Source organism: Oncorhynchus mykiss, chromosome 19, assembly GCF_013265735.2.
Source record: "Oncorhynchus mykiss isolate Arlee chromosome 19, USDA_OmykA_1.1, whole genome shotgun sequence".
Taxonomy (NCBI): domain Eukaryota; kingdom Metazoa; phylum Chordata; class Actinopteri; order Salmoniformes; family Salmonidae; genus Oncorhynchus; species Oncorhynchus mykiss.
In genome coordinates this window covers 9078037-9102184 of record NC_048583.1, presented here as the reverse complement: position 1 = coordinate 9102184, position 24148 = coordinate 9078037, and the positions used below count along the sequence as shown (strand labels likewise).

The 24148-nt window shown below is 42.1% G+C and overlaps 1 protein-coding gene across 1 annotated transcript; it reads left to right on the top strand.

The window, feature by feature from the left end:
* Positions 1–7071: 7071 nt before the first annotated feature.
* Positions 7072–23979, top strand: LOC110497251 (sodium/potassium-transporting ATPase subunit alpha-1). The gene is made up of 21 exons (XM_036954167.1): positions 7072–7238; positions 7488–7613; positions 10700–10759; positions 11381–11584; positions 11708–11821; positions 11915–12049; positions 12142–12259; positions 14205–14473; positions 14623–15066; positions 17930–18122; positions 18237–18412; positions 18506–18642; positions 18799–18949; positions 19691–19859; positions 19958–20112; positions 20295–20418; positions 20764–20909; positions 22045–22178; positions 22331–22432; positions 23536–23627; positions 23836–23979. Exons 1-21 carry the CDS (start codon positions 7227–7229, stop codon positions 23862–23864), a joined length of 3090 nt encoding a protein of 1029 aa, XP_036810062.1. The 5' UTR covers positions 7072–7226; the 3' UTR covers positions 23865–23979.
* Positions 23980–24148: the final 169 nt, after the last annotated feature.

Genomic DNA, 24148 nt, shown 5'->3' with positions numbered 1-24148 from the left:
AACGTTTTAGAATAAAGTTGTAAGGTAACAAACTGTGGAAAAAGGTCAAGGGGTCTGAATACTTTCCAAATACAATGTAAATACATGAAGGCCATGGAATCACCTCAACGTAAGATTAGACCACTTCTGCAGCTTCAAGTTGACTGAGACAATTAACAGTAACACGGCATAAAGTTATTATACATGTGTAGTAACTGAGTATTACAATAGGAAAATTGTTATAGGACTTTGGAAATTACTTTAGAATTGCATAAGTGGAATAAGGAACGGTCACTAGTCCTTGTGTACAGTACTTACAAAAAACTCAGTTCATTGCTATGCATTTCAAATGCAAGTATCAAAGTATTACGTAACAGGCTGATAAAATGTTGCTCCAAAACAATGTTTATTACACAGGCACAATAACCATGTAATGTTAAGTGTAACTGAGAATGCTAACAGTAACTAAATATCCCAAAACTGCTTTCTGGAATCAACTACATCCATGGTAGATGGAAAATCATGTGAGTTTGTATTCTGAGTAAGCTGGATGGTATAGTGCATGTTTGAACCACTTACCTTCAGACGGACAGAGGTTCAAAGTCGTTTTTGCTAAGCATCCAACTTGCTGTTTGCAAATGGCTTTGAATTACACTGTCTTTCCAGGTATCATGAAATTAATTGCAGCTTTCAACTTTTTCAGGGTCATACAGTAGTTGAGCATTCAACTTATTAATGCTTATCTGTACAAAATATCATTGGTTAAATATCATTTGATTTAATTATGTACACCTGAGGCAGTGGACATTCAGGAGAATGGAAATATACCGAATGTTCACGTAGAAATGTATTGTGTAGCTCCAATGTGACTGTCAGATTGGAATAGCATAGGAGGTTGTGTGTTCTCTATTCATTCTATTTCTATCTTCAACATGCAGTTCCAGATACAGCCCTGCCGCTAGTTGAAACCAGCCAATCCAATAGTTTCAGAAAAGTAGTCACTTCCTGAGAGCTGTGTGTAACGTGAAGGATTTACACACATATCCTCTCAGTAGCAGTACTTCACCAACTTTACAATACGCGAGGTGACATCCTCAGGACTAATCTAAACATAAGATTATTTACACCAAGGACTGGAACATTGGAATCAGACAACAGTATTAGGATGCAACAATTTATTTTCATTTTCAGCATCGCAAGACAGACATCTCCATAGGACGACATCATTCCGATACATCCGTTCCAGAAGCTCCGTACAACTGTCCTACAAGACAGACTTCAACAGATGGCAATATCAGATTTCTCACAGACAAATATCACAAGGTTTATTCACGTTTCTTTCACATACTCAGACAATAACAATGTGTTGTAACACATATAGAGCATGCCCAGGGAGAAGGAGAGCAGGTCAAGATGGAATATGGGCGCCAACGCCTAAAAAACACTACATTCACAATCATTCCTATTTCTCATACTAACTTCAGTAAACCCAACATCACCGCTCCCAAGGCACGCTGACCAGCACATCGTAAGGCGATCCCCTGAATGACACAAACAGGAAGGCTTTTATACACAAGGCCACGCCCTTAATGAGCAATCACATACACCTGGCACAGGCAGACCGACACCGATATGTTCAAAATAGGTTGATGGTTCTCCCCCGTTACACGTATTCAAATAGTTTTGATAAGTAGTACTTTTACGGATCTGTATTCAAACAGTTATAGTTACCCCCAAAAGGAACTATTTATTCCAACAGAAATAGTTACTTTCCAAAAAGCATAGTTCGAACTATCGTTATCCCAGGGCAGGTTAACTGTAACTATCGTTATCCCAGGGCAGGTTAACTGTAACTATCGTTATCCCAGGGCAGGTTAACTGTAACTATCGTTATCCCAGGGCAGGTTAACTGTAACTATCGTTATCCCAGGGCAGGTTAACTGTAACTATCGTTATCCCAGGGCAGGTTAACTGTAACTATCGTTATCTCAGGGCAGGCAGGTTAACTGTAACTATCGTTATCCCAGGGCAGGCAGGTTAACTGTAACTATCGTTATCCCAGGGCAGGTTAACTGTAACTATCGTTATCTCAGGGCAGGCAGGTTAACTGTAACTATCGTTATCCCAGGGCAGGCAGGTTAACTGTAACTATCGTTATCCCAGGGCAGGTTAACTGTAATGTACGTTTTGTTATGCATCGAGCCCCAGTAAGACAAGGTGTGGCCTTTGGCGTCGGCTAATGGGGATCCTGATTAAATAAAAATCAATATGACCTTTTGTCTATATTCCCGGTTCTATGAAAAGGACAAAAACAATGTGTTCCAATAAACATGGATCTGATCTGTTATTGGTCCTTATTTATTCATTCATGCAACAGTGGATCCCCTCACTAAGGGAACATAGACATGATCCCACAACCACAAACAGACGAGAGGTTTACTAAACAGCCACCCACGGCCTTCCACTCTGTCTACCAAAACACAACCTCTCTTCTTGCGTGTTTCAAGGGTACGCACTTCAAGAATCAATAGGTACATATGCAAATGGCAGTAGAAACTGCAGATTTCCCCTTTGTCAGCTTTTCATGACATCACTCTGTATTCAGCTTCAAAGGAGCAGGTTTTGGTTCTATTCAACCAGTGAGTGACAAATACTGCAGAGAGAAAACCATGTTCTCCGTTCATTCATTGTCCTCATCCTTTACTGGTTGGGTTATTGTTAACATCTTTGTTTTCAGTGGGAGTTCTGTAAACTTACGAATACCTTTAGTTCTTTATTTTATCATGGAGTCAAACTGAGACCAAGGTTTCTTTTGCAGATGAGTCCTAAATGACAGAAATCAACATTTAAATACAAAATGCAAGCAGAAAGACAAACACGGTCATTCAAAACATCACATTCATCAGTAAGAAGGTCCTCAATCAGCTTTCTGAATTGCCCTAGAGGCAACAAAACATCACATTCATCAGTAATAAGGTCCTCAATCAGCTTTCTGAATTGACCTAGAGGCATCAAAACATCACATTCATCAGTAATAAGGTCCTCAATCAGCTTTCTGAATGGCCCTAGAGGCACCAAAACATCACATTCATCAGTAATAAGATCCTCAATCAGCTTTCTGAATTGACCTAGAGGCACCAAAACATCACATTCATCAGTAATAAAGTCCTCAATCAGCTTTCTGAATTGACCTAGAGGCACCAAAACATCACATTCATCAGTAATAAGGTCCTCAATCAGCTTTCTGAATTGCCCTAGAGGCAACAAAACATCACATTCATCAGTAATAAGGTCCTCAATCAGCTTTCTGAATTGCCCTAGAGGCAACAAAACATCACATTCATCAGTAATAAGGTCCTCAATCAGCTTTCTGAATTGCCCTAGAGGCACCAAAACATCACATTCATCAGTAATAAGGTCCTCAATCAGCTTTCTGAATTGCCCTAGAGGCAACAAAACATCACATTCATCAGTAATAAGGTCCTCAATCAGCTTTCTGAATTGCCCTAGAGGCACCAAAACATCACATTCATCAGTAATAAGGTCCTCAATCAGCTTTCTGAATTGCCCTAGAGGCACCAACACATCACATTCATCAGTAATAAGGTCCTCAATCAGCTTTCTGAATGGCCCCAGAGGCACCAAAACATCACATTCATCAGTAATAAGGTCCTCAATCAGCTTTCTGAATTGCCCTAGAGGCACCAAAACATCACATTCATCAGTAATAAGGTCCTCAATCAGCTTTCTGAATTGACCTAGAGGCAACAAAACATCACATTCATCAGTAATAAGGTCCTCAATCAGCTTTCTGAATGGCCCCAGAGGAACCAAAACATCACATTCATCAGTAATAAGGTCCTCAATCAGCTTTCTGAATGGCCCCAGAGGCACCAAAACATCACATTCATCAGTAATAAGGTCCTCAATCAGCTTTCTGAATGGCCCCAGAGGCACCAAAACATCACATTCATCAGTAATAAGGTCCTCAATCAGCTTTCTGAATGGCCCCAGAGGCACCAAAACATCACATTCATCAGTAATAAGGTCCTCAATCAGCTTACTGAATTGCCCTAGAGGCAACAAAACATCACATTCATCAGTAATAAGGTCCTCAATCCGCTTTCTGAATTGACCTAGAGGCACCAAAACATCACATTCATCAGTAATAAGGTCCTCAATCAGCTTTCTGAATTGCCCTAGAGGCAACAAAACATCACATTCATCAGTAATAAGGTCCCCAATCAGCTTTCTGAATTGACCTAGAGGCAACAAAACATCACATTCATCAGTAATAAGGTCCTCAATCAGCTTTCTGAATTGACCTAGAGGCAACAAAACATCACATTCATCAGTAATAAGGTCCTCAATCAGCTTTCTGAATTGCCCTAGAGGCACCAAAACATCACATTCATCAGTAATAAGGTCCTCAATCAGCTTTCTGAATGGCCCCAGAGGCAACAAAACATCACATTCATCAGTAATAAGGTCCTCAATCAGCTTTCTGAATTGCCCCAGAGGCAACAAAACATCACATTCATCAGTAATAAGGTCCTCAATCAGCTTTCTGAATTGACCTAGAGGCACCAAAACATCACATTCATCAGTAATAAGGTCCTCAATCAGCTTTCTGAATTGACCTAGAGGCACCAAAACATCACATTCATCAGTAATAAGGTCCTCAATCAGCTTTCTGAATGGCCCCAGAGGCACCAAAACATCACATTCATCAGTAATAAGGTCCTCAATCAGCTTTCTGAATTGCCCTAGAGGCAACAAAACATCACATTCATCATTAATAAGGTCCTCAATCAGCTTTCTGAATTGACCTAGAGGCACCAAAACATCACATTCATCAGTAATAAGGTCCTCAATCAGCTTTCTGAATTGCCCTAGAGGCAACAAAACATCACATTCATCAGTAATAAGGTCCTCAATCAGCTTTCTGAATTGACCTAGAGGCACCAAAACATCAATCAATCAATCAAATTTATTTTATATAGCCCTTCGTACATCAGCTGATATCTCAAAGTGCTGTACAGAAACCCAGCCTAAAACCCCAAACAGCAAGCAATGCAGGTGAAGAAGCACGGTGGCTAGGAAAAACTCCCTAGAAAGGCCAAAACCTAGGAAGAAACCTAGAGAGGAACCAGGCTATGTGGGGTGGCCAGTCCTCTTCTGGCTGTGCCAGGTGGAGATTATAACAAAACATGGTCAAGATGTTCAAATGTTCATAAATGACCAGCATGGTCGAATAATAATAAGGCAGAATAGTTTAAACTGGAGCAGCAGCACAGTCAGGTGGACTGGGGACAGCAAGGAGTCATCATGTCAGGTATTCCTGGGGCATGGTCCTAGGGCTCAGGTCCTCCGAGAGAGAGAAAGAAAGAGAGAATTAGAGAGAGCATATGTGGGATGGCCAGTCCTCTTCTGGCTGTGCCGGGTGGAGATTATAACAGAACATGGCCAAGATGTTCAAATGTTCATAAATTATCAGCATGGTCGAATAATAATAAGGCAGAACAGTTGAAACTGGAGCAGCAGCACAGCCAGGTGGACTGGGGACAGCAAGGAGTCATCATGTCAGGTAGTCCTGGGGCATGGTCCTAGGGCTCAGGTCCTCCGAGAGAGAGAAAGAGAGAAGGAGAGAATTAGAGAACGCACACTTAGATTCACACAGGACACCGAATAGGACAGGAGAAGTACTCCAGATATAACAAACTGACCCTAGCCCCCCGACACATAAACTACTGCAGCATAAATACTGGAGGCTGAGACAGACATCACATTCATCAGTAATAAGGTCCTCAATCAGCTTTCTGAATTGACCTAGAGGCACCAAAACATCACATTCATCAGTAATAAGGTCCTCAATCAGCTTTCTGAATGGCCCTAGAGGCACCAAAACATCACATTCATCAGTAATAAGGTCCTCAATCAGCTTTCTGAATTGCCCTAGAGGCAACAAAACATCACATTCATCAGTAATAAGGTCCTCAATCAGCTTTCTGAATTGACCTAGAGGCACCAAAACATCACATTCATCAGTAATAAGGTCCTCAATCAGCTTTCTGAATGGCCCCAGAGGCAACAAAACATCACATTCATCAGTAATAAGGTCCTCAATCAGCTTTCTGAATGGCCCTAGAGGCACCAAAACATCACATTCATCAGTAATAATGTCCTCAATCAGCTTTCTGAATTGCCCTAGAGGCAACAAAACATCACATTCATCAGTAATAAGGTCCTCAATCAGCTTTCTGAATTGACCTAGAGGCACCAAAACATCACATTCATCAGTAATAAGGTCCTCAATCAGCTTTCTGAATGGCCCTAGAGGCACCAAAACATCACATTCATCAGTAATAAGGTCCTCAATCAGCTTTCTGAATTGCCCTAGAGGCACCAAAACATCACATTCATCAGTAATAAGGTCCTCAATCAGCTTTCTGAATTGCCCTAGAGGCAACAAAACATCACATTCATCAGTAATAAGGTCCTCAATCAGCTTTCTGAATTTCCCCAGAGGCAACAAAACATCACATTCATCAGTAATAAGGTCCTCAATCAGCTTTCTGAATTGCCCCAGAGGCAACAAAACATCACATTCATCAGTAATAAGGTCCTCAATCAGCTTTCTGAATTGCCCCAGAGGCAACAAAACATCACATTTAAGAACATTATGAAGATTTTTCAGATTGTTACTCAAATATCTACTTGTGGTAGGTGCTAAAGTGACCCATAGTTGAATTACTGGTTGGGTTATTTTTAACCCATTTGTTTATTGTGAGTACTTTCAACTTCCAACTACCTACATACACATGGTATTGTAGGTACTATAGTGGCAAATGGTTGGGTCACTGGTTGTGTTATTTTGAACCCATTTGTTTATTGTGAGTACCATCAACTTCCGACAGGGATGCTTTCTTTATGGGGGCTCATGGTCAAAATGACCTAGCTGTACAGGTGAAGATTGGCACAGATCCAACTCCTTCTCCACAACCCCTCCCATCCTCGGTCCCTTCTCCACACATCTGATTCATTCCTCCTGTGCACCTCCCCTTGGCCAGGTAAACCATATAAATATTCAATCCTCAGTTAGCTACCCAGGGAGCTCTTGGTTGCCTCGAGACGTGGAGAAAGAGGGAGAGAGGCAGGTGTAGACGTGCAACAGGTGGAGTTTCTCAGGATAAGTAGGAAATAAATGATCTTCACAAAACCACTGGGATTGAGACAGCGGTGCAAGAATGGGGCTTGTAGTAAGTCTGCATTGCACTTTGGATTATCAGGATTTTAATAGACTTATTGTGTGTTTACTTTCATCTTAACTAAAAATATGTTCTTTTACAGTTCATACTTGCAAAAAAAAAAATCTCTATATTTCATGTTAATTGCTGCTTCTTAAGGGGATTTTATACATTTCTAAATGGAATTTCTAGACCGTATTAACAAAGAGGCACATTGATAGTTTACAGCTTCTCATCATTAACGTGTGTTTCGACATACAGAAGGGGAAAGATGATTATAAACTGGCGGCGACCTCCGAGGACGATGGAAAGAAGAAGAGTGAAAAGCAGGTGAAGAAAGCCAAGGAGAAGATGGATAAGGATGACCTGAAAAAGGAAGTTGACCTGGTGAGGAAAACGGATTTATTTATTCATTTATTCATCTAATTTAGATGACACGGACAGCGCACATGAATCCATATTCAATTTGTTTAAAATATATACAAAGACATAGCTTCAAAATGTTTGTGTTTTCTATCAGAAAAGACAAAGGTGCATAGTACACTAACAAAAAAACTTTTTTTTTCCCACATGAAAAAAGACAACAGTTGACTGTAGAATACTACAGTTCTAACTATAGAATTCTACATGAAACTGTAGAATACTATACTGTACACTGTAGTATCCCTCGATCATGTGTAGTACTTACTGTAGAATGTTGTAGTATACTGTAGAATGCTATAGAAAATATGACAGTATTATTGTTTGTTTTTTTAACACTGTAGAAAATACTACAGTAATGTTCACAAAAACACAACAGTCCACAAAAACACTACACTTATTTTACTTTATTAACAACAACAGTATTTAATATGCATATACTCTGCCAATTCCATTCCCCAATATTGCATTGTGAGCCACCCATAAGTGAGAAATGATCCGTTCAGACTTCAATCCTACTACCTACAAGTTATGGAAAATGCTTTCTTTCAGTATTTTTTCAGTAGGTTTCCTGAAGGAAAGTGTGTCAAAGATAATGAAACCAAAAAAACTATAGTAAATAATATAGTAATGCAGTAATGTTATAAGGTAATTTTGGCGGGGAAAGAATTGCTGTATTTCAAATGGTACTGTAATTCCATCCCACAGAATTCAGTACCATAAAAAGAATGTTGGAGCTCCTAAAACGTGTTGACCACTAGTGGGTGCATGGTATTGTTGTTCCTGGCTCATTTCCATATTTTGAGGCTTGCCTTGTAAGAGGCTGTATTAGTTGCATCCGTTATCGAGAACGCTGTACCGATTTAACTGGTGCGTGGTAGTAGCGCCCCAACCATTTCAGATGGATAGGGAACATACTGAAGTGGCAGTAAAGCCTTAAACCTTTACTGGTTGAGCATTTTGCCATGTCATTTTGGTCTGTAGTCGCTGACCGTTTGGAAGCCTTTACTGGTTGAGCATTTTGCCATGTCATTTTGGTCTGTAGTCGCTGACCGTTTGGAAGCCTTTACTGGTTGAGCATTTTGCCATGTCATTTTGGTCTGTAGTCGCTGACCGCTTGGAAGCCTTTACTGGTTGAGCATTTTGCCATGTCATTTTGGTCTGTAGTCGCTGACCGTTTGGAAGCCTTTACTGGTTGAGCATTTTGCCATGTCATTTTGGTCTGTAGTCGCTGACCGTTTGGAAGCCTTTACTGGTTGAGCATTTTGCCATGTCATTTTGGTCTGTAGTCGCTGACCGTTTGGAAGCCTTTACTGGTTGAGCCTTTTGCCATGTCATTTTGGTCTGTAGTCGCTGACCGTTTGGAAGCCTTTACTGGTTGAGCATTTTGCCATGTCATTTTGGTCTGTAGTCACTGACCGTTTGGAAGCCTTTACTGGTTGAGCATTTTGCCATGTCATTTTGGTCTGTAGTCGCTGACCGTTTGGAAACCTTTACTGGTTGAGCATTTTGCCATGTCATTTTGGTCTGTAGTCGCTGACCGTTTGGAAGCCTTTACTGGTTGAGCATTTTGCCATGTCATTTTGGTCTGTAGTCGCTGACCGTTTGGAAGCCTTTACTGGTTGAGCATTTTGCCATGTCATTTTGGTCTGTAGTCGCTGACCGTTTGGAAGCCTTTACTGGTTGAGCATTTTGCCATGTCATTTTGGTCTGTAGTCGCTGACCGTTTGGAAGCCTTTACTGGTTGAGCATTTTGCCATGTCATTTTGGTCTGTAGTCGCTGACCGTTTGGAAACCTTTACTGGTTGAGCATTTTGCCATGTCATTTTGGTCTGTAGTCGCTGACCGTTTGGAAGCCTTTACTGGTTGAGCATTTTGCCATGTCATTTTGGTCTGTAGTCGCTGACCGTTTGGAAGCCTTTACTGGTTGAGCATTTTGCCATGTCATTTTGGTCTGTAGTCGCTGACCGTTTGGAAGCCTTTACTGGTTGAGCATTTTGCCATGTCATTTTGGTCTGTAGTCGCTGACCGTTTGGAAGCCTTTACTGGTTGAGCATTTTGCCATGTCATTTTGGTCTGTAGTCGCTGACCGTTTGGAAGCCTTTGTTAAGGCCTCTAGAAGTGCTAATGATATGAAACACACAATATGAATTGATATGCTGTAATGTGTAAGCACTACCTAACAGCTAACCTGCTTGTACCAATCCCATGTCGTGTAAAACACCCTTCTCCCCTCAATTCATTTCATTCATTCCAATTACAGTCAGTAGTATTCACTGTTTTTCACACATTTCCAACTTTAACTGTATATATAACTGTAAAACAACACATTTCACTGAACCTGTCCAGTGTGACAATAAAATATGTTTTATTTTTAACCGTATAATAGAGTAAATTCTATGATATTTTACTGTCATTACACAGTACTTGCTTTGGTACTTTATTCATATTACAGTAGGCAATATTAAATGCAGTAACTTACCACTAGCTGCCTGTAAGTTACTGTAAAATTCACGGCAACCCCTTTACAGTGTAAGCCTATTCATCTCCGTGGGCCAGAAAAGGTGCAGCACACAACCTATCAAGCCTGTATAAAGCTCTTTGGTTTCTAGATTTGCATTTGGGCACTCATTTGCATTTTCATTTACTTACTATCACTCTGCAGTGAGTCTTGGGGGCAGTTCTAAAACCCCAATAGCCTGTGTTTAAACTTGAGAGAAACAGTAGCCTATTGTTGGAAACTGCTTTCTTACATGTAGTGAAATAGGAAAACGGATACGTGCACTGTGCAGTACTTATTCAGGGCAGAAGGTAACATTCAGTAATGGATTCAGTCACGAATCAGCGCGATTCCATCCATCATACAGAAACCAATGACTCTTCTATGGTTTAGAGTCAATTCTATGCTGCATGACCTTGTCATTCATAGAATCAGTTCAAACTATTGGAGAAATGTGTTTCATCACTAAATGTTCTGTTCACCTCTACCAATGTGGAAAGATTAAAGAACAACAAGCTCTCTCTCTCTCTCTCTCTCTCTCTCTCTCATTTAGGATGACCACAAGTTGACCTTGGATGAGCTTAACAGGAAATACGGCACAGACTTAGCCAGGGTGAGTGAATATCTATGTGTGTTCATGTTTGTTCATGTGTGTTTATGTTTGTTCATGTGTGTTCATGTGTGTTCATGTGTGCCTCCGTTTGTAACATTGACAACCAGTTGGATCAGTAGCTCCTACGGATGAAAGCTGACTGTAATTTGCGTTGGTAGAACTTCTGCCTTCTATGTCAAGATGGCATCACTATCTAACACCGAATCATAACATATGAAACATATCTATATCTTCCTAAAGTTTACACAGAGTTTGGAGTAAAACGTATTTTCAGATTGTGTGACATCCCTTTGCTTACTTTGTGCCTTGCTCTTTCCTCCTTCCCTCCTTCCTCCTTTCCCTTCTCTTTCCTCCTTCCCTCCCTCCTCCTTTCCCTTCTCTTTCCTCCTTCCCTCCCTCCTCCTTTCCCTTCTCTTTCCTCCTTCCCTCCCTCCTCCTTTCCCTTCTCTTTCCTCCTTCCCTCCCTCCTCCTTTCCCTTCTCTTTCCTCCTTCCCTCCCTCCTCCTTTCCCTTCTCTTTCCTCCTTCCCTCCCTCCTCTTTTCCCTTCTCTTTCCTCCTTCCCTCCCTCCTCATTCCCCCTTCACTTTACATTTTCCCTCTCTCCTTCTTCCCCCACCTAGGGTCTATCCTCGGTTCGGGCTAAGGAGATCCTTCTTCGCGATGGCCCAAACACCCTGACTCCTCCCCGCACTACCCCTGAGTGGGTGAAGTTCTGCAAGCAGCTCTTTGGCGGGTTCTGCATGCTGCTGTGGATCGGAGCTGTGCTCTGCTTCATAGCCCACATTATCCAGGTCACCTCAGAGGAAGAGCCGACCAATGCTAATGTGAGAATCATACAATCGTAGAATTCAGAGATCATTTGAGATGAAGCCTCCAGTGCCTGAAAGGCTTTTCCTACTTAATGATAAAGCAATAGTCTCATAATCATTCTGCCTCTTCTTTAACAGTTGTACCTGGGCCTTGTGCTCGCTGTTGTCGTCATTATCACCGGTTGTTTCTCCTACTACCAAGAAGCCAAGAGCTCAAAGATCATGGACTCCTTCAAAAACCTGGTCCCGCAGGTTAGACTTCTGCCTTTTCAAACTCCTCTGAGAAGAACTCTATCATATAGTTAGTTACGTGTACGGATGTTAATCTTGTCATCTTCCTTGTAGCAAGCCCTGGTTGTCCGTGACGGTGAGAAGAAGAACATCAACACTGAAGAAGTGGTGGTTGGCGATATAGTGGAGGTGAAAGGGGGAGATAGGATACCAGCTGATTTGCGTATCGTCTCTGCCAGCGGCTGCAAGGTGGATACTTAAAAAAACATTAAGTCACGTGTCAGACGCGTAAATGTAATTCATTCGTTGTTGTATTGACACAATTATATTTCCCCACTCAGGTGGACAACTCCTCCCTCACTGGTGAATCTGAGCCCCAAACTCGTAGTCCCGATTTTAGCAATGACAACCCCCTGGAAACCAGGAACATTGCCTTCTTCTCTACCAACTGTGTTGAAGGTAAAAAGTACCTTCTGTAACTATCTGCAATTATTGAATAGTTCAAATTTCTTGTATATATTCGTTATTTTCAGAGGGGATTCAGACCGGAGTTAAAAGCGCGTGTATTGAACTTCATTCATTTTGTATGCAGTTTATTTGTTTCTGTTCTGTTTGTATTCTGCCATTGAATTTAAGCACGTGGGAAACGCCAGAAATGGAGGTGTGTCGGAGGTGTGTCTGACCTTGATTTAATACCCAAATAATTCCATCACCATTAATAAGGTCGAGCAAACATGCCGGTTATAAGTGGAAAAGCATCTACTTTATTTTTTCCCGATAGAAGTAACAGCATTCTCCATGCACTGTAATTTATAAATTGACAAGAGCTAATTGATAAGAGCTAGGTAAATGAGTAATCCCCGCAGTGAAGTATGAAATATGTGCCGTTTATGCAGATTTTTTTATTGTATGGCCTTATAACTTGCAGGGGTTAAATTTGGAGACACGCGCCAAATGGGATGACAAGGTAAAGAGTGGCGCCAAATGTAACCTTTGTGTCCTTTAGGATGTTTTAAACATATGCTCCAACGTTTCTTGTTTTTTTATTAGCCACTATCGGTTGGTGACTGTACATAATAACCAGGTATATTTAGTGTTCGTTCCCTTCTCTACATTCGTATCATTCCATCACATCTTTTGATTTAGCCTACCTTTCTCGCATTCATCTGAAAACGCTGTCACGTCTTTGTGTCTGTGGCTGAGGGTCAAGTAATAGTGTATACTATTTCATGAAGGCCCAATACAAATTGTAGTAAAAATAAATCGGGGGCTTATAGGCCTGTTAAATCATTCTGGAGCTGTAACCGATACATGGATCTTGATGCACAGCGCAACACTTTGCACAGTTCCATGATCAGTGCGGGCAATTAGGGTATGTTTACTATATCCTACTATTTATACTATTCTCCATATTATAATTATACAACTATTATAGGTTAGCCTATTTTCAACGTTACCATTGATTAACTGAATGTGGCAACTTTCAAAATGAATCAAAACACCTTTATTTGTACATAAAGGCTTTATTTTTCCATGAAGTAGGATTCATGATTATTCCCTAAACACAAATAATGTGTAAAATCAGTGTTTTAAAATGTACACATGGGTTCTGAAACAGCCTTGAAAACACATATTCGTCTCTATCGTTCTATATTCTCAACACATTCTCTACAATCAAGTCTTGTGGCAATCAAATTCAAATATAAGGTACACATGTATTTAAAGAGATTACTTTAGATAAATTAACAGAAAAACGAATTAAACAAAAACTCCCTGATTGAATTGGTAGGCCACCAAGTGGGTGTGTTTTCTGAGGTTTAATTAAATGTATTCAGTGCTTGCAAGGAAACATTGTTAAGCGCCTCCATAAAGTAAGTCTGAATACCAACTACTGAGAAGTGGGTAGGAAAGGGAGGCATAGGAAAAGTGTTAAATTGTCTGAATTGCCTCTTTGTGATTCTAAACTAGGAATCATTTTTTTTCTTGAGCAGATGGTCAGGGAGCTAGAACATAATTGGCTGCAAGAAGCCCAAACAGATATCATATTTGACTAAAACGTCATCATTTCAAACCTTGCTTACAGTGGTATATGATCACAGTGTCTCTCTATTATGTGTGGGAATACTTGTGAACATATTTCCCAAATTAAAATCACCTGGAGCTGATTTCCTGATTCCTGATTTAAAAAAAAAAAATGGTATATTATATATATATATATTTACTTAATTTATTTATATATTATAATGTTTTTTATATATTATTTTAACAATTTTGTTATATGTATATATATTTGAAAAATTGCTCAGAAATCATGGGAAGGCAAAATAAAACCACCCACGTTCCAAATTCGTTCCAGTTGGAGAACCCTGTTCTAAACCATATACTCAATTTTTGACCCTTCCAGGAACTGCCAGAGGTATCGTCATCAACACTGGTGACCACACTATCATGGGTCGTATCGCCGCGTTGGCCATGAGTCTGGAAAGTGGGCAGACGCCTCTCGGAATTGAAATTGATCACTTCATTGAAATCATCACCGGTGTGTCCGTCTTCTTCGGTGTGACTTTCTTAATCCTCTCCGTCATTCTGGGCTATGGATGGCTGCCATCCATCATCTTCCTCATTGGAATCATCGTTGCTAATGTACCAGAGGGTCTCCTGGCTACTGTAACTGTGAGTGCTGATGAAAACTCATGTTTAACAAAAACTTAATGAAAAAAATGTATACAACATTTGACAAAATATGTTTTTTGTTACAACAACAAAACATATTTTGTCTAATTTTCTATTATTTAACCCTCTGCTATGGATTTCCATCTTAGGTGTGTCTAACTCTGACTGCCAAGCGTATGGCCAAGAAGAACTGCCTGGTGAAGAATCTGGAAGCTGTGGAGACCTTGGGGTCCACCTCCACAATCTGCTCCGACAAGACTGGCACCCTGACCCAGAACAGAATGACTGTGGCTCACATGTGGTTCGACAACCAGATCCATGATGCTGACACCACAGAGAACCAAAGTGGTACCTCTTTCGACAAAAGCTCTGCCACCTGGGCTGCCCTGGCTAGAGTCGCCGGCCTGTGCAACCGAGCCGTCTTCCTGGCAGAACAGAACAACGTACCTATCCTCAAGAGAGATGTGAGCGGTGATGCCTCAGAGACTGCCCTGCTGAAGTGTATCGAGCTGTGCTGTGGGTCTGTCAAAGACATGAGAGAAAAGTACAGCAAAGTCGTTGAGATCCCCTTCAACTCCACCAACAAATACCAGGTAACCACGTGGTCAATCAAATCTAATCAAGCTTTATTTACACAGCACATGTCAGACATGGAATGCAACACAATGTGCTTCACAGGAATAAAACTATGGGGGAAAAAACTATGGAAGTAAAAACGGAAATATGTACTACATTCTTACTACTGAGATCGAAAATATGGTGTGATGGACTTAAAATCATGGATGGCTTTTCTCAATCAGCTTGGAACTGCTGCTGGGTATCTACATCCAGTCAGCTTGTTACTGCTACTGGGTATCTATATCCAGTCAGCTTGTAACTGCTACTGGGTATCTATATCCAGTCAGCTTGTAACTGCTACTGGGTATCTATATCCAGTCAGCTTGTAACTGCTACTGGGTATCTATATCCAGTCAGCTTGTAACTGCTACTGGGTATCTATATCCAGTCAGCTTGTAACTGCTACTGGGTATCTATATCCAGTCAGCTTGTAACTGCTACTGGGTATCTATATCCAGTCAGCTTGTAACTGCTACTGGGTATCTATATCCAGTCAGCTTGTAACTGCTACTGGGTATCTACAGCCAGTCAGCTTGTAACTGCTACTGGGTATCTATATCCAGTCAGCTTGTAACTGCTACTGGGTATCTATATCCAGTCAGCTTGTAACTGCTACTGGGTATCTATATCCAGTCAGCTTGTAACTGCTACTGGGTATCTATATCCAGTCAGCTTGTAACTGCTACTGGGTATCTACATCCAGTCAGCTTGTAACTGCTACTGGGTATCTACCCCCCAGTCAGCTTGTAACTGCTACTGGGTATCTACCCTCCAGTCAGCTTGTAACTGCTACTGGGTATCTACCCTCCAGTCAGCTTGTAACTGCTACTGGGTATCTACATCCAGTCAGCTTGTAACTGCTACTGGGTATCTATATCCAGTCAGCTTGTTACTGCTACTGGGTATCTACATCCAGTCAGCTTGTAACTGCTACTGGATATCTACATCCAGTCAGCTTGTTACTGCTACTGGGTATCTATATCCAGTCAGCTTGTTACTGCTACTGGGTATCTACATCCAGTCAGCTTGTTACTGCTACTGGGTATCTACATCCAGTCAGCTTGTAACTGCTACTGGTTATCTACATCCAGTCAGCTTGTAACTGCTACTGGGTATCTACATCCAGTCAGCTTGTAACTGCTACTGGGTATCTACATCCAGTCAGCTTGTTACTGCTACTGGGTATCTATATCCAGTCAGCTTGTAACTGCTACTGGGTATCTATATCCAGTCAGCTTGTTACTGCTACTGGGTATCTACATCCAGTCAGCTTGTTACTGCTACTGGGTATCTATATCCAGTCAGCTTGTAAATGCTACTGGGTATCTACATCCAGTCAGCTTGTTACTGCTACTGGGTATCTACATCCAGTCAGCTTGTTACTGCTACTGGGTATCTATATCCAGTCAGCTTGTAACTGCTACTGGGTATCTATATCCAGTCAGCTTGTTACTGCTACTGGGTATCTACATCCAGTCAGCTTGTTACTGCTACTGGGTATCTACATCCAGTCAGCTTGTTACTGCTACTGGGTATCTACATCCAGTCAGCTTGTTACTGCTACTGGGTATCTACCCTCCAGTCAGCTTGTAACTGCTACTGGGTATCTACCCTCCAGTCAGCTTGTTACTGCTACTGGGTATCTACATCCAGTCAGCTTGTTACTGCTACTGGGTATCTATATCCAGTCAGCTTGTAACTGCTACTGGGTATCTATATCCAGTCAGCTTGTTACTGCTACTGGGTATCTACATCCAGTCAGCTTGTTACTGCTACTGGGTATCTATATCCAGTCAGCTTGTAATTGCTACTGGATATCTACATCCAGTCAGCTTGTAACTGCTACTGGGTATCTACATCCAGTCAGCTTGTAACTGCTACTGGGTATCTACATCCAGTCAGCTTGTAACTGCTACTGGGTATCTACATCCAGTCAGCTTATAACTGCTACTGGGTATCTACATCCAGTCAGTTTGTAACTGCTACTGGGTATCTACATCCAGTCAGCTTGTTACTGCTACTGGGTATCTACATCCAGTCAGCTTGTAACTGCTACTGGGTATCTACATCCAGTCAGCTTGTTACTGCTACTGGGTATCTATATCCAGTCAGCTTGTAACTGCTACTGGGTATCTATATCCAGTCAGCTTGTAACTGCTACTGGGTATCTACAGCCAGTCAGCTTGTAACTGCTACTGGGTATCTATATCCAGTCAGCTTGTAACTGCTACTGGGTATCTACATCCAGTCAGTTTGTAACTACTACTGGGTATCTACATCCAGTCAGCTTGTAACTGCTACTGGGTATCTATATCCAGTCAGCTTGTAACTGCTACTGGGTATCTATATCCAGTCAGCTTGTAACTGCTACTGGGTATCTACAACCAGTCAGTTTGTAACTGCTACTGGGTATCTATATCCAGTCAGCTTGTTACTACTACTGGGTATCTATATCCAGTCAGCTTGTTACTACTACTGGGTATCCATATCCAGTCAGCTTGTAACTGCTACTGGGTATCTATATCCAGTCAGCTTGTTACTGCTACTGGGTATCTACATCCAGTCAGCTTGTAACTGCTACTGGGTATCTACATCCAGTCAGCCTATAACTGCTACTGGGTATCTACATCCAGTCAGCTTGTAACTGCTACTGGGTATCTACATCCAGTCAGCTTGTAACTGCTACTGGGTATCTACATCCAGTCAGCTTGTAACTGCTACTGGGTATCTATATCCAATAAGTAGCCGTAACTTTACTTTACCAGGCTCACTGGTACCCTTCTGAGTTATTTAAAATAAAGTCAGCCCTCTTCATGGTGTCATCTCATCTTCCACTAGCTCTCCATTCATGAGAACAACATGGCCGGCGAGTCCAATCATCTGCTTGTGATGAAGGGAGCCCCTGAGAGGATCCTGGACAGCTGCTCCACCATCTTGCTCCAAGGCAAAGAACATCCTCTGGATGACGAGATAAAGGAATCATTTCAGAAAGCCTACGAAGCGCTAGGAGGACTGGGAGAGAGAGTGCTGGGTAAGAGGGCACACCAATATGGAGACATATTCATTCAAAGGTTTGGGAGCTAATATACAGTCTTGAACATGCAGAATTTGTTCTAGGTTGTTTCTGCCTCTGCGTCCTTTCCAGGTTTCTGCCATTTCCAGCTCCCTGATGACCAGTTTCCAGAAGGCTTTGACTTTGACTGTGAAGATGTGAACTTTCCCACTGAGAATCTGTGCTTCGTTGGCCTCATGTCCATGATTGACCCTCCCCGTGCTGCTGTGCCTGACGCTGTGGGCAAGTGCAGGTGTGCTGGAATCAAGGTATGGCAATATCATAGTAAACTCAAGACTCTTCGGCCATCACACATAGCAGCCACTGTGAACAGGCCACTCAACTTCCCGTCCTACCCTTAGGTTATCATGGTCACTGGGGATCATCCCATCACTGCGAAGGCCATTGCCAAGGGTGTGGGCATCATCTCTGAGGGCAACGAGACTGTTGAGGAAATTGCTGCTCGTCTGAAAATCCCAGTTTCTGAGGTCAACCCAAGGTATGTTGCAGTTTGTTTGGGAACATTTCAGTGTATGTCATCACACTGTCTACACTTAAAGAGGAGTGACAGAAACCTATATTTAGCCGTTTTGTGAAAAATACAAGCCAGTTATATTTAGCTTATATTTTAGCTTTCTGTCTTTGTGCCATGCAGAGATGCCAAGGCCTGTGTTGTCCACGGTGGAGAGCTGAAGGACATGACCCCCGAAGAGTTGGATGACATCCTGAAGCATCACACTGAGATTGTGTTTGCCAGAACTTCTCCTCAGCAGAAGCTGATTATTGTGGAGGGTTGCCAGCGTCAGGTACTATTGAGTTAATGAATCCATGCTTATGAGTCAGTCAGGATCATTGTATCTTTCATTGCTAAGATCTTTAACCTCTACAGGATTGGTGGGTTCCCCATGGGATGGTTGAGCTAACATAGGCTAACGCAATTAGCATGAGGTTGTAAGTAACAATAACATTTCCAAGGACATAGACATATCTGATTTTGGAAGAAAGCTTACATTTTTGTTAATCTAACTACACTGTCCAATTTACAGTAGCTATTACAATTAAATAATACCATGCTATTGTTTGAGGAGAGCGCACAGTTATGAACTTGAAAGTTATTATTCAACTATTATTACGCACATTTGGGCAGTCTTATACAACATTTTAAACCAAAATACAATGGTTAATTTGATCAGTCTAAAACTTTGCACATACAATGCTGCCATCTAGTGGTCAAAATCTAAATTGTGACTGGGCTAGAATAATACATTATGGCCTTTCTCTTTCAAAGATGATGGTACAGAAAAAATACAAAAAATGCATGTTTTTTTCTTTGTATTATCTTTCACCAGATCTAATGTGTTATATTCTCCTGCATTCATTTCAAATTTCCACAAACTTCAAAGTGTTTCCTTTCAAATTGTATCAAGAATATGCATATCCTTGCTTCCGGTCCTGAGCTACAGGCAGTTAGATTTGGGTATGTCATTTTAGGAGAAAATTGAAAAAAGGGTCCGATCCTACTAAACACCTCTCTTACTTATCCACAGGGGGCCATTGTGGCTGTGACAGGGGATGGTGTGAACGATTCCCCTGCTCTGAGGAAGGCTGACATCGGTGTTGCTATGGGTATCGCTGGATCTGACGTCTCCAAGCAGGCTGCAGACATGATCCTCCTGGATGACAATTTTGCCTCCATCGTGACTGGTGTTGAAGAGGGTATGAGGAGCTCTGCACAGATGATTATCAATCTGCTGTGTCTTTCCATCCTTCTGTCATCACCCTGACTATCCCGTCCATCCTCTATTTCCCCCCAGGCCGTCTGATCTTTGACAACTTGAAGAAGTCCATCACCTACACCCTGTCCAGTAAAATTCCAGAGATGACCCCCTTCCTCTTCTTGCTCCTCGCCAACATTCCACTGGCCCTAGGGACCGTCACCATCCTCTGCATCGACCTGGGAACTGACATGGTGGGTCTTTCAGATGTGGATATTCCTCCTTAGTGAACAATCTGATCATGTGATCTGGTGCATCACCACAAACAATGTCCGTGGTCATTTCAGAGGTTGTTCAGAAGATATTCTCACAAACATCGAAGTGACCAACGATATGTTTCTAATTCGGGTGATCTTTTCCCATTGTTATCTTCAAGATCCCCGCTATCTCCCTGGCCTATGAACAAGCTGAGAACGACATCATGAAGAGACAGCCACGGAACCCCAAAACAGACCGACTGGTGAACGAGAGACTCATTAGTGTGGCCTATGGTCAATTTGGTAGGGCTTCTGTTTTGCCTTTATGAGTTGTATGTTGACCAGTCTGTTTCATAGGACATTTACAATCTGATCAATGTGTCTTCACTGACAAAATACTTGGTCACACTTTATTAGGATAGTCCACCTGTATTATCAACAAAACATCATACTATCAACAGACTATCGGTTGATTAGCAACTGCTTGCCATGGTTAGGGTAAGGTAAAGTTATGGTTAGGGCTAGGGTTAGTAGATAGTTAGTTGAAATGTTACTGATGTTAGTCTGTAGATAGTCTGTAGAGCATCCACAGATGGACTATCTAAATAAAGTGTTACCAAATGCTCTCCTCCTTTTTCCTCTTCACAGGAGTGATGCTGGCCGCAGCCGGCTTCTTCACATACTTTGTAATCATGGCTGAGAACGGGTTCTATCCCATGGACTTGCTAGGAATCCGTTTGGACTGGGAAAACCAGTATATCAACGACTTGGAGGACAGCTACGGCCAGCAGTGGGTGAGTACTGCTACTGAGTACTGCTATCTTACTAACGGATTCATAGAAATAGAATGAATAGAAAGGGCATCTCCATTCAAGTCAATGATGGCATAATAGATGGGCTGGCATCAGTTTACCAGTCAAATTGCCAGGTTTATAGCTCCTAGCCTGTTCTATTACATTTATATGAAGGGATTAGCATTAGCCTTGTTTTGAGTACCTTCTTGTGTGATGAGTTCTCCATTTGAACTTTTTCAGTCTCTCCCATTTTTTAGATTTTGTTCATTCCAGTAAGTTTATTCCATCAGGACATTCAAGAAAACTAAATAAATCAATAAATGTGATATAGTATTAAAAAAAGTTTGGAAGCCATGGCTGGGATTATGGATCAGGGTTGTTGCACAGCTTGCATTTCAGATAGTCAGTGGACGAACAGTCACTGCCAGAGAGACAGGTCTGTAGCCTCGGCCCTGCACCACACAACCCCCAACGTCCTCTCCGTGCTTTGGGCTTCGTAGACAGCTTGCTACTATTCTTCCATTTGTGCACTTGTGGATTCCACTGCTGTCGCTTGCTCATATTCTCACCACACATTTAGTAACATTGTAATAAACACGTTCCGTTCCTCCTTCTCCCCTCTGTTTCCCTATCTACCCACATCTCTCCCCCTCTCTCTCTCTCTCTCTCTCTCTCTCTCCCCTCTTGCTCTCTCTCTCTCTCTCTCTCTCTCTCTCTCTCTCCCTCTCTCTCTCTCTCTCTCTCTCTCTCTCTCTCTCACTCTCTCTCTCTCTCTCCCCCACTCTCTCTCCCCCTCTCTCTCTCTCTCTCTCTCTCTCTCTCTCTCTCTCTCTCTCTCTCTCTCTCTCTCTCTCTCTCTCTCTCTCTCTCTCTCTCTCTCTCTCTCTCTCTCTCTCTCTCTCTCTCCCTCTCTCTCCCCCTCTCTCTCTCTCTCTCTCTCTCTCTCTCTCTCTCTCTCTCTCCCCCACTCTCTCTCTCTCTCTCTCTCTCCCCCACTCTCTCTCTCTCTCTCTCTCCCCCACTCTCTCTCCCCCTCTCTCTCTCTCTCTCTCTCTCTCTCTCCCCCTCTTGCTCTCTCTCTCTCCCCCTCTCTCTCTCTCACTCCCCCCTCTCTCTCTCTCCCCTTATCCTTCAGACATATGAGAGCAGAAAGATAATTGAGTTCAGCTGCCACACAGCGTACTTCGCCGCTGTTGTGATTGCACAGTGGGCCGTATTGATCGTCTGTAAGACCAGGAAGAACTCCTTCTTTCAGCAGGGACTAATGAAGTAAGTACACACATCGATTTCTGTGGTCTGGGTCCTAAGACACACACACACACACACACGTTCATACAGCCCTGCGACTCACTTCAAAAATCAATATCCACCCTTTTGGTTTTAAATCCATCAAAATGTATTTGTTTTTCCTCCCACCTCAGGAACCGTGTTCTCATCTTCGGACTTTGTTCAGAATCCGCCCTGGCTCTCTTCCTGTCCTACTGCCCTGGAATGGACATTGCCATCAGAATGTACCCACTCAAGTGAGCAATAGACCCTTCAGATTATATTATGCTCTTCTGTATACCAACTTGGAACAAAGATCACCCTCTGTTTTAAAAGATGAGGTGGAAAATGGGTGGATATTATAAAGGGCGGAAACTACTGCGGTCTCACAGGATCAGTTAGGGCTCACTAGCTAGCTCCAGTGTAATGGGGTTTACTGCCCAACCTAGAGAGTAAATACAGCTCCAGTGTAATGGGGTTTACTGCCCAACCAAGAGAGTAAATACAGCTCCAGTGTAATGGGGTTTACTGCCCAACCAAGAGAGTAAATACAGCTCCAGTGTAATGGGGTTTACTACCCAACCAAGAGAGTAAATACAGCTCCAGTGTAATGGGGTTTACTGCCCAACCAAGAGAGTAAATACAGCTCCAGTGTAATGGGGTTTACTACCCAACCTAGAGAGTAAATACAGCTCCAGTGTAATGGGGTTTACTACCCAACCTAGAGAGAAAATACAGCTCCAGTGTAATGGGTTTACTAGCCAACCTAGAGAGAAAATACAGCTCCAGTGTAATGGGGTTTACTACCCAACCTAGAGAGAAAATGCAGCTCCAGTGTAATGGGGTTTACTGCCCAACCAAGAGAGTAAATACAGCTCCAGTGTAATGGGGTTTACTGCCCAACCAAGAGAGTAAATACAGCTCCAGTGTAATGGGTTTACTAGCCAACCTAGAGAGAAAATACAGCTCCAGTGTAATGGGGTTTACTACCCAACCTAGAGAGTAAATACAGCTCCAGTGTAATGGGGTTTACTACCCAACCTAGAGAGTAAATACAGCTCCAGTGTAATTGGGTTTACTACCCAACCTAGAGAGTAAATACAGCTCCAGTGTAATGGGGTTTACTAGCCAACCTAGAGAGAAAATACAGCTCCAGTGTAATGGGGTTTACTACCCAACCTAGAGAGAAAATACAGCTCCAGTGTAATGGGGTTTACTGCCCAACCAAGAGAAAAAACGCAGCTCCCAGATTTACGCTCAATTTATTCTCTTTTTTATTTTCCTTCCCTCTTTCCACTTGTCTTTCACTCACTTTAACCTCAAAAATGTTTATTTTTTATTTCCTTGTCTTTTTCCTCAGGCCTTTCTGGTGGGTATGTGCCTTTCCCTACACCCTGCTCATCTTCATCTATGATGAGGTTAGAAAATACATCATGCGACGGAACTCAGGAGGTACGTGCTCAGGGTCTACAGACGACAACAAGTTTTTAAGTTAACGCCGACAATTGGCCGTCACTGTCAATTATTGTACAAGAACGTGACAATGACATGTAAGATTGGGAGTGCGGTATTTTATCATTTGTCTCGTGGAGATTTGCAGTGTGGCAAGATGAACTCGAACTAATTTGTTTCTTCTCTCGGGAATTGTCTCTTCTTTCAGGTTGGGTGTACCAAGAGACATACTATTGAGACGAAGAGGCCGTCCCAGGATCACTCAATGTCACTCTGCTGCAGTATTGCCTTGTAATGCAATCGTTCATTTTTACAATGATATTAAACCCATTTGCCTTTGATAGACAATTCTCAGACCTTTCTTGATAGTCTGTTCCTGTAGCTCCTTAAGAGTCTCGGTTGCACTTTACTATTCATCTTTATGGAGTCAGATTGCGTCGTCTTATTACGGGGCATCATCAAACACGAAAGAGGAGCGTCGCACATCCAACACCAGATCACCCTAAAAAAACGTTGGGTCC

Excerpts from the sequence above, each read along its gene's own strand:
- LOC110497251 (XM_036954167.1), top strand. Across the intron at positions 11,585-11,707 it reads AAGAGCCGACCAATGCTAAT|TTGTACCTGGGCCTTGTGCT; the intron begins GTGAGAATCATA and ends CTTCTTTAACAG. Across the intron at positions 18,413-18,505 it reads GCAGGTGTGCTGGAATCAAG|GTTATCATGGTCACTGGGGA; the intron begins GTATGGCAATAT and ends TCCTACCCTTAG.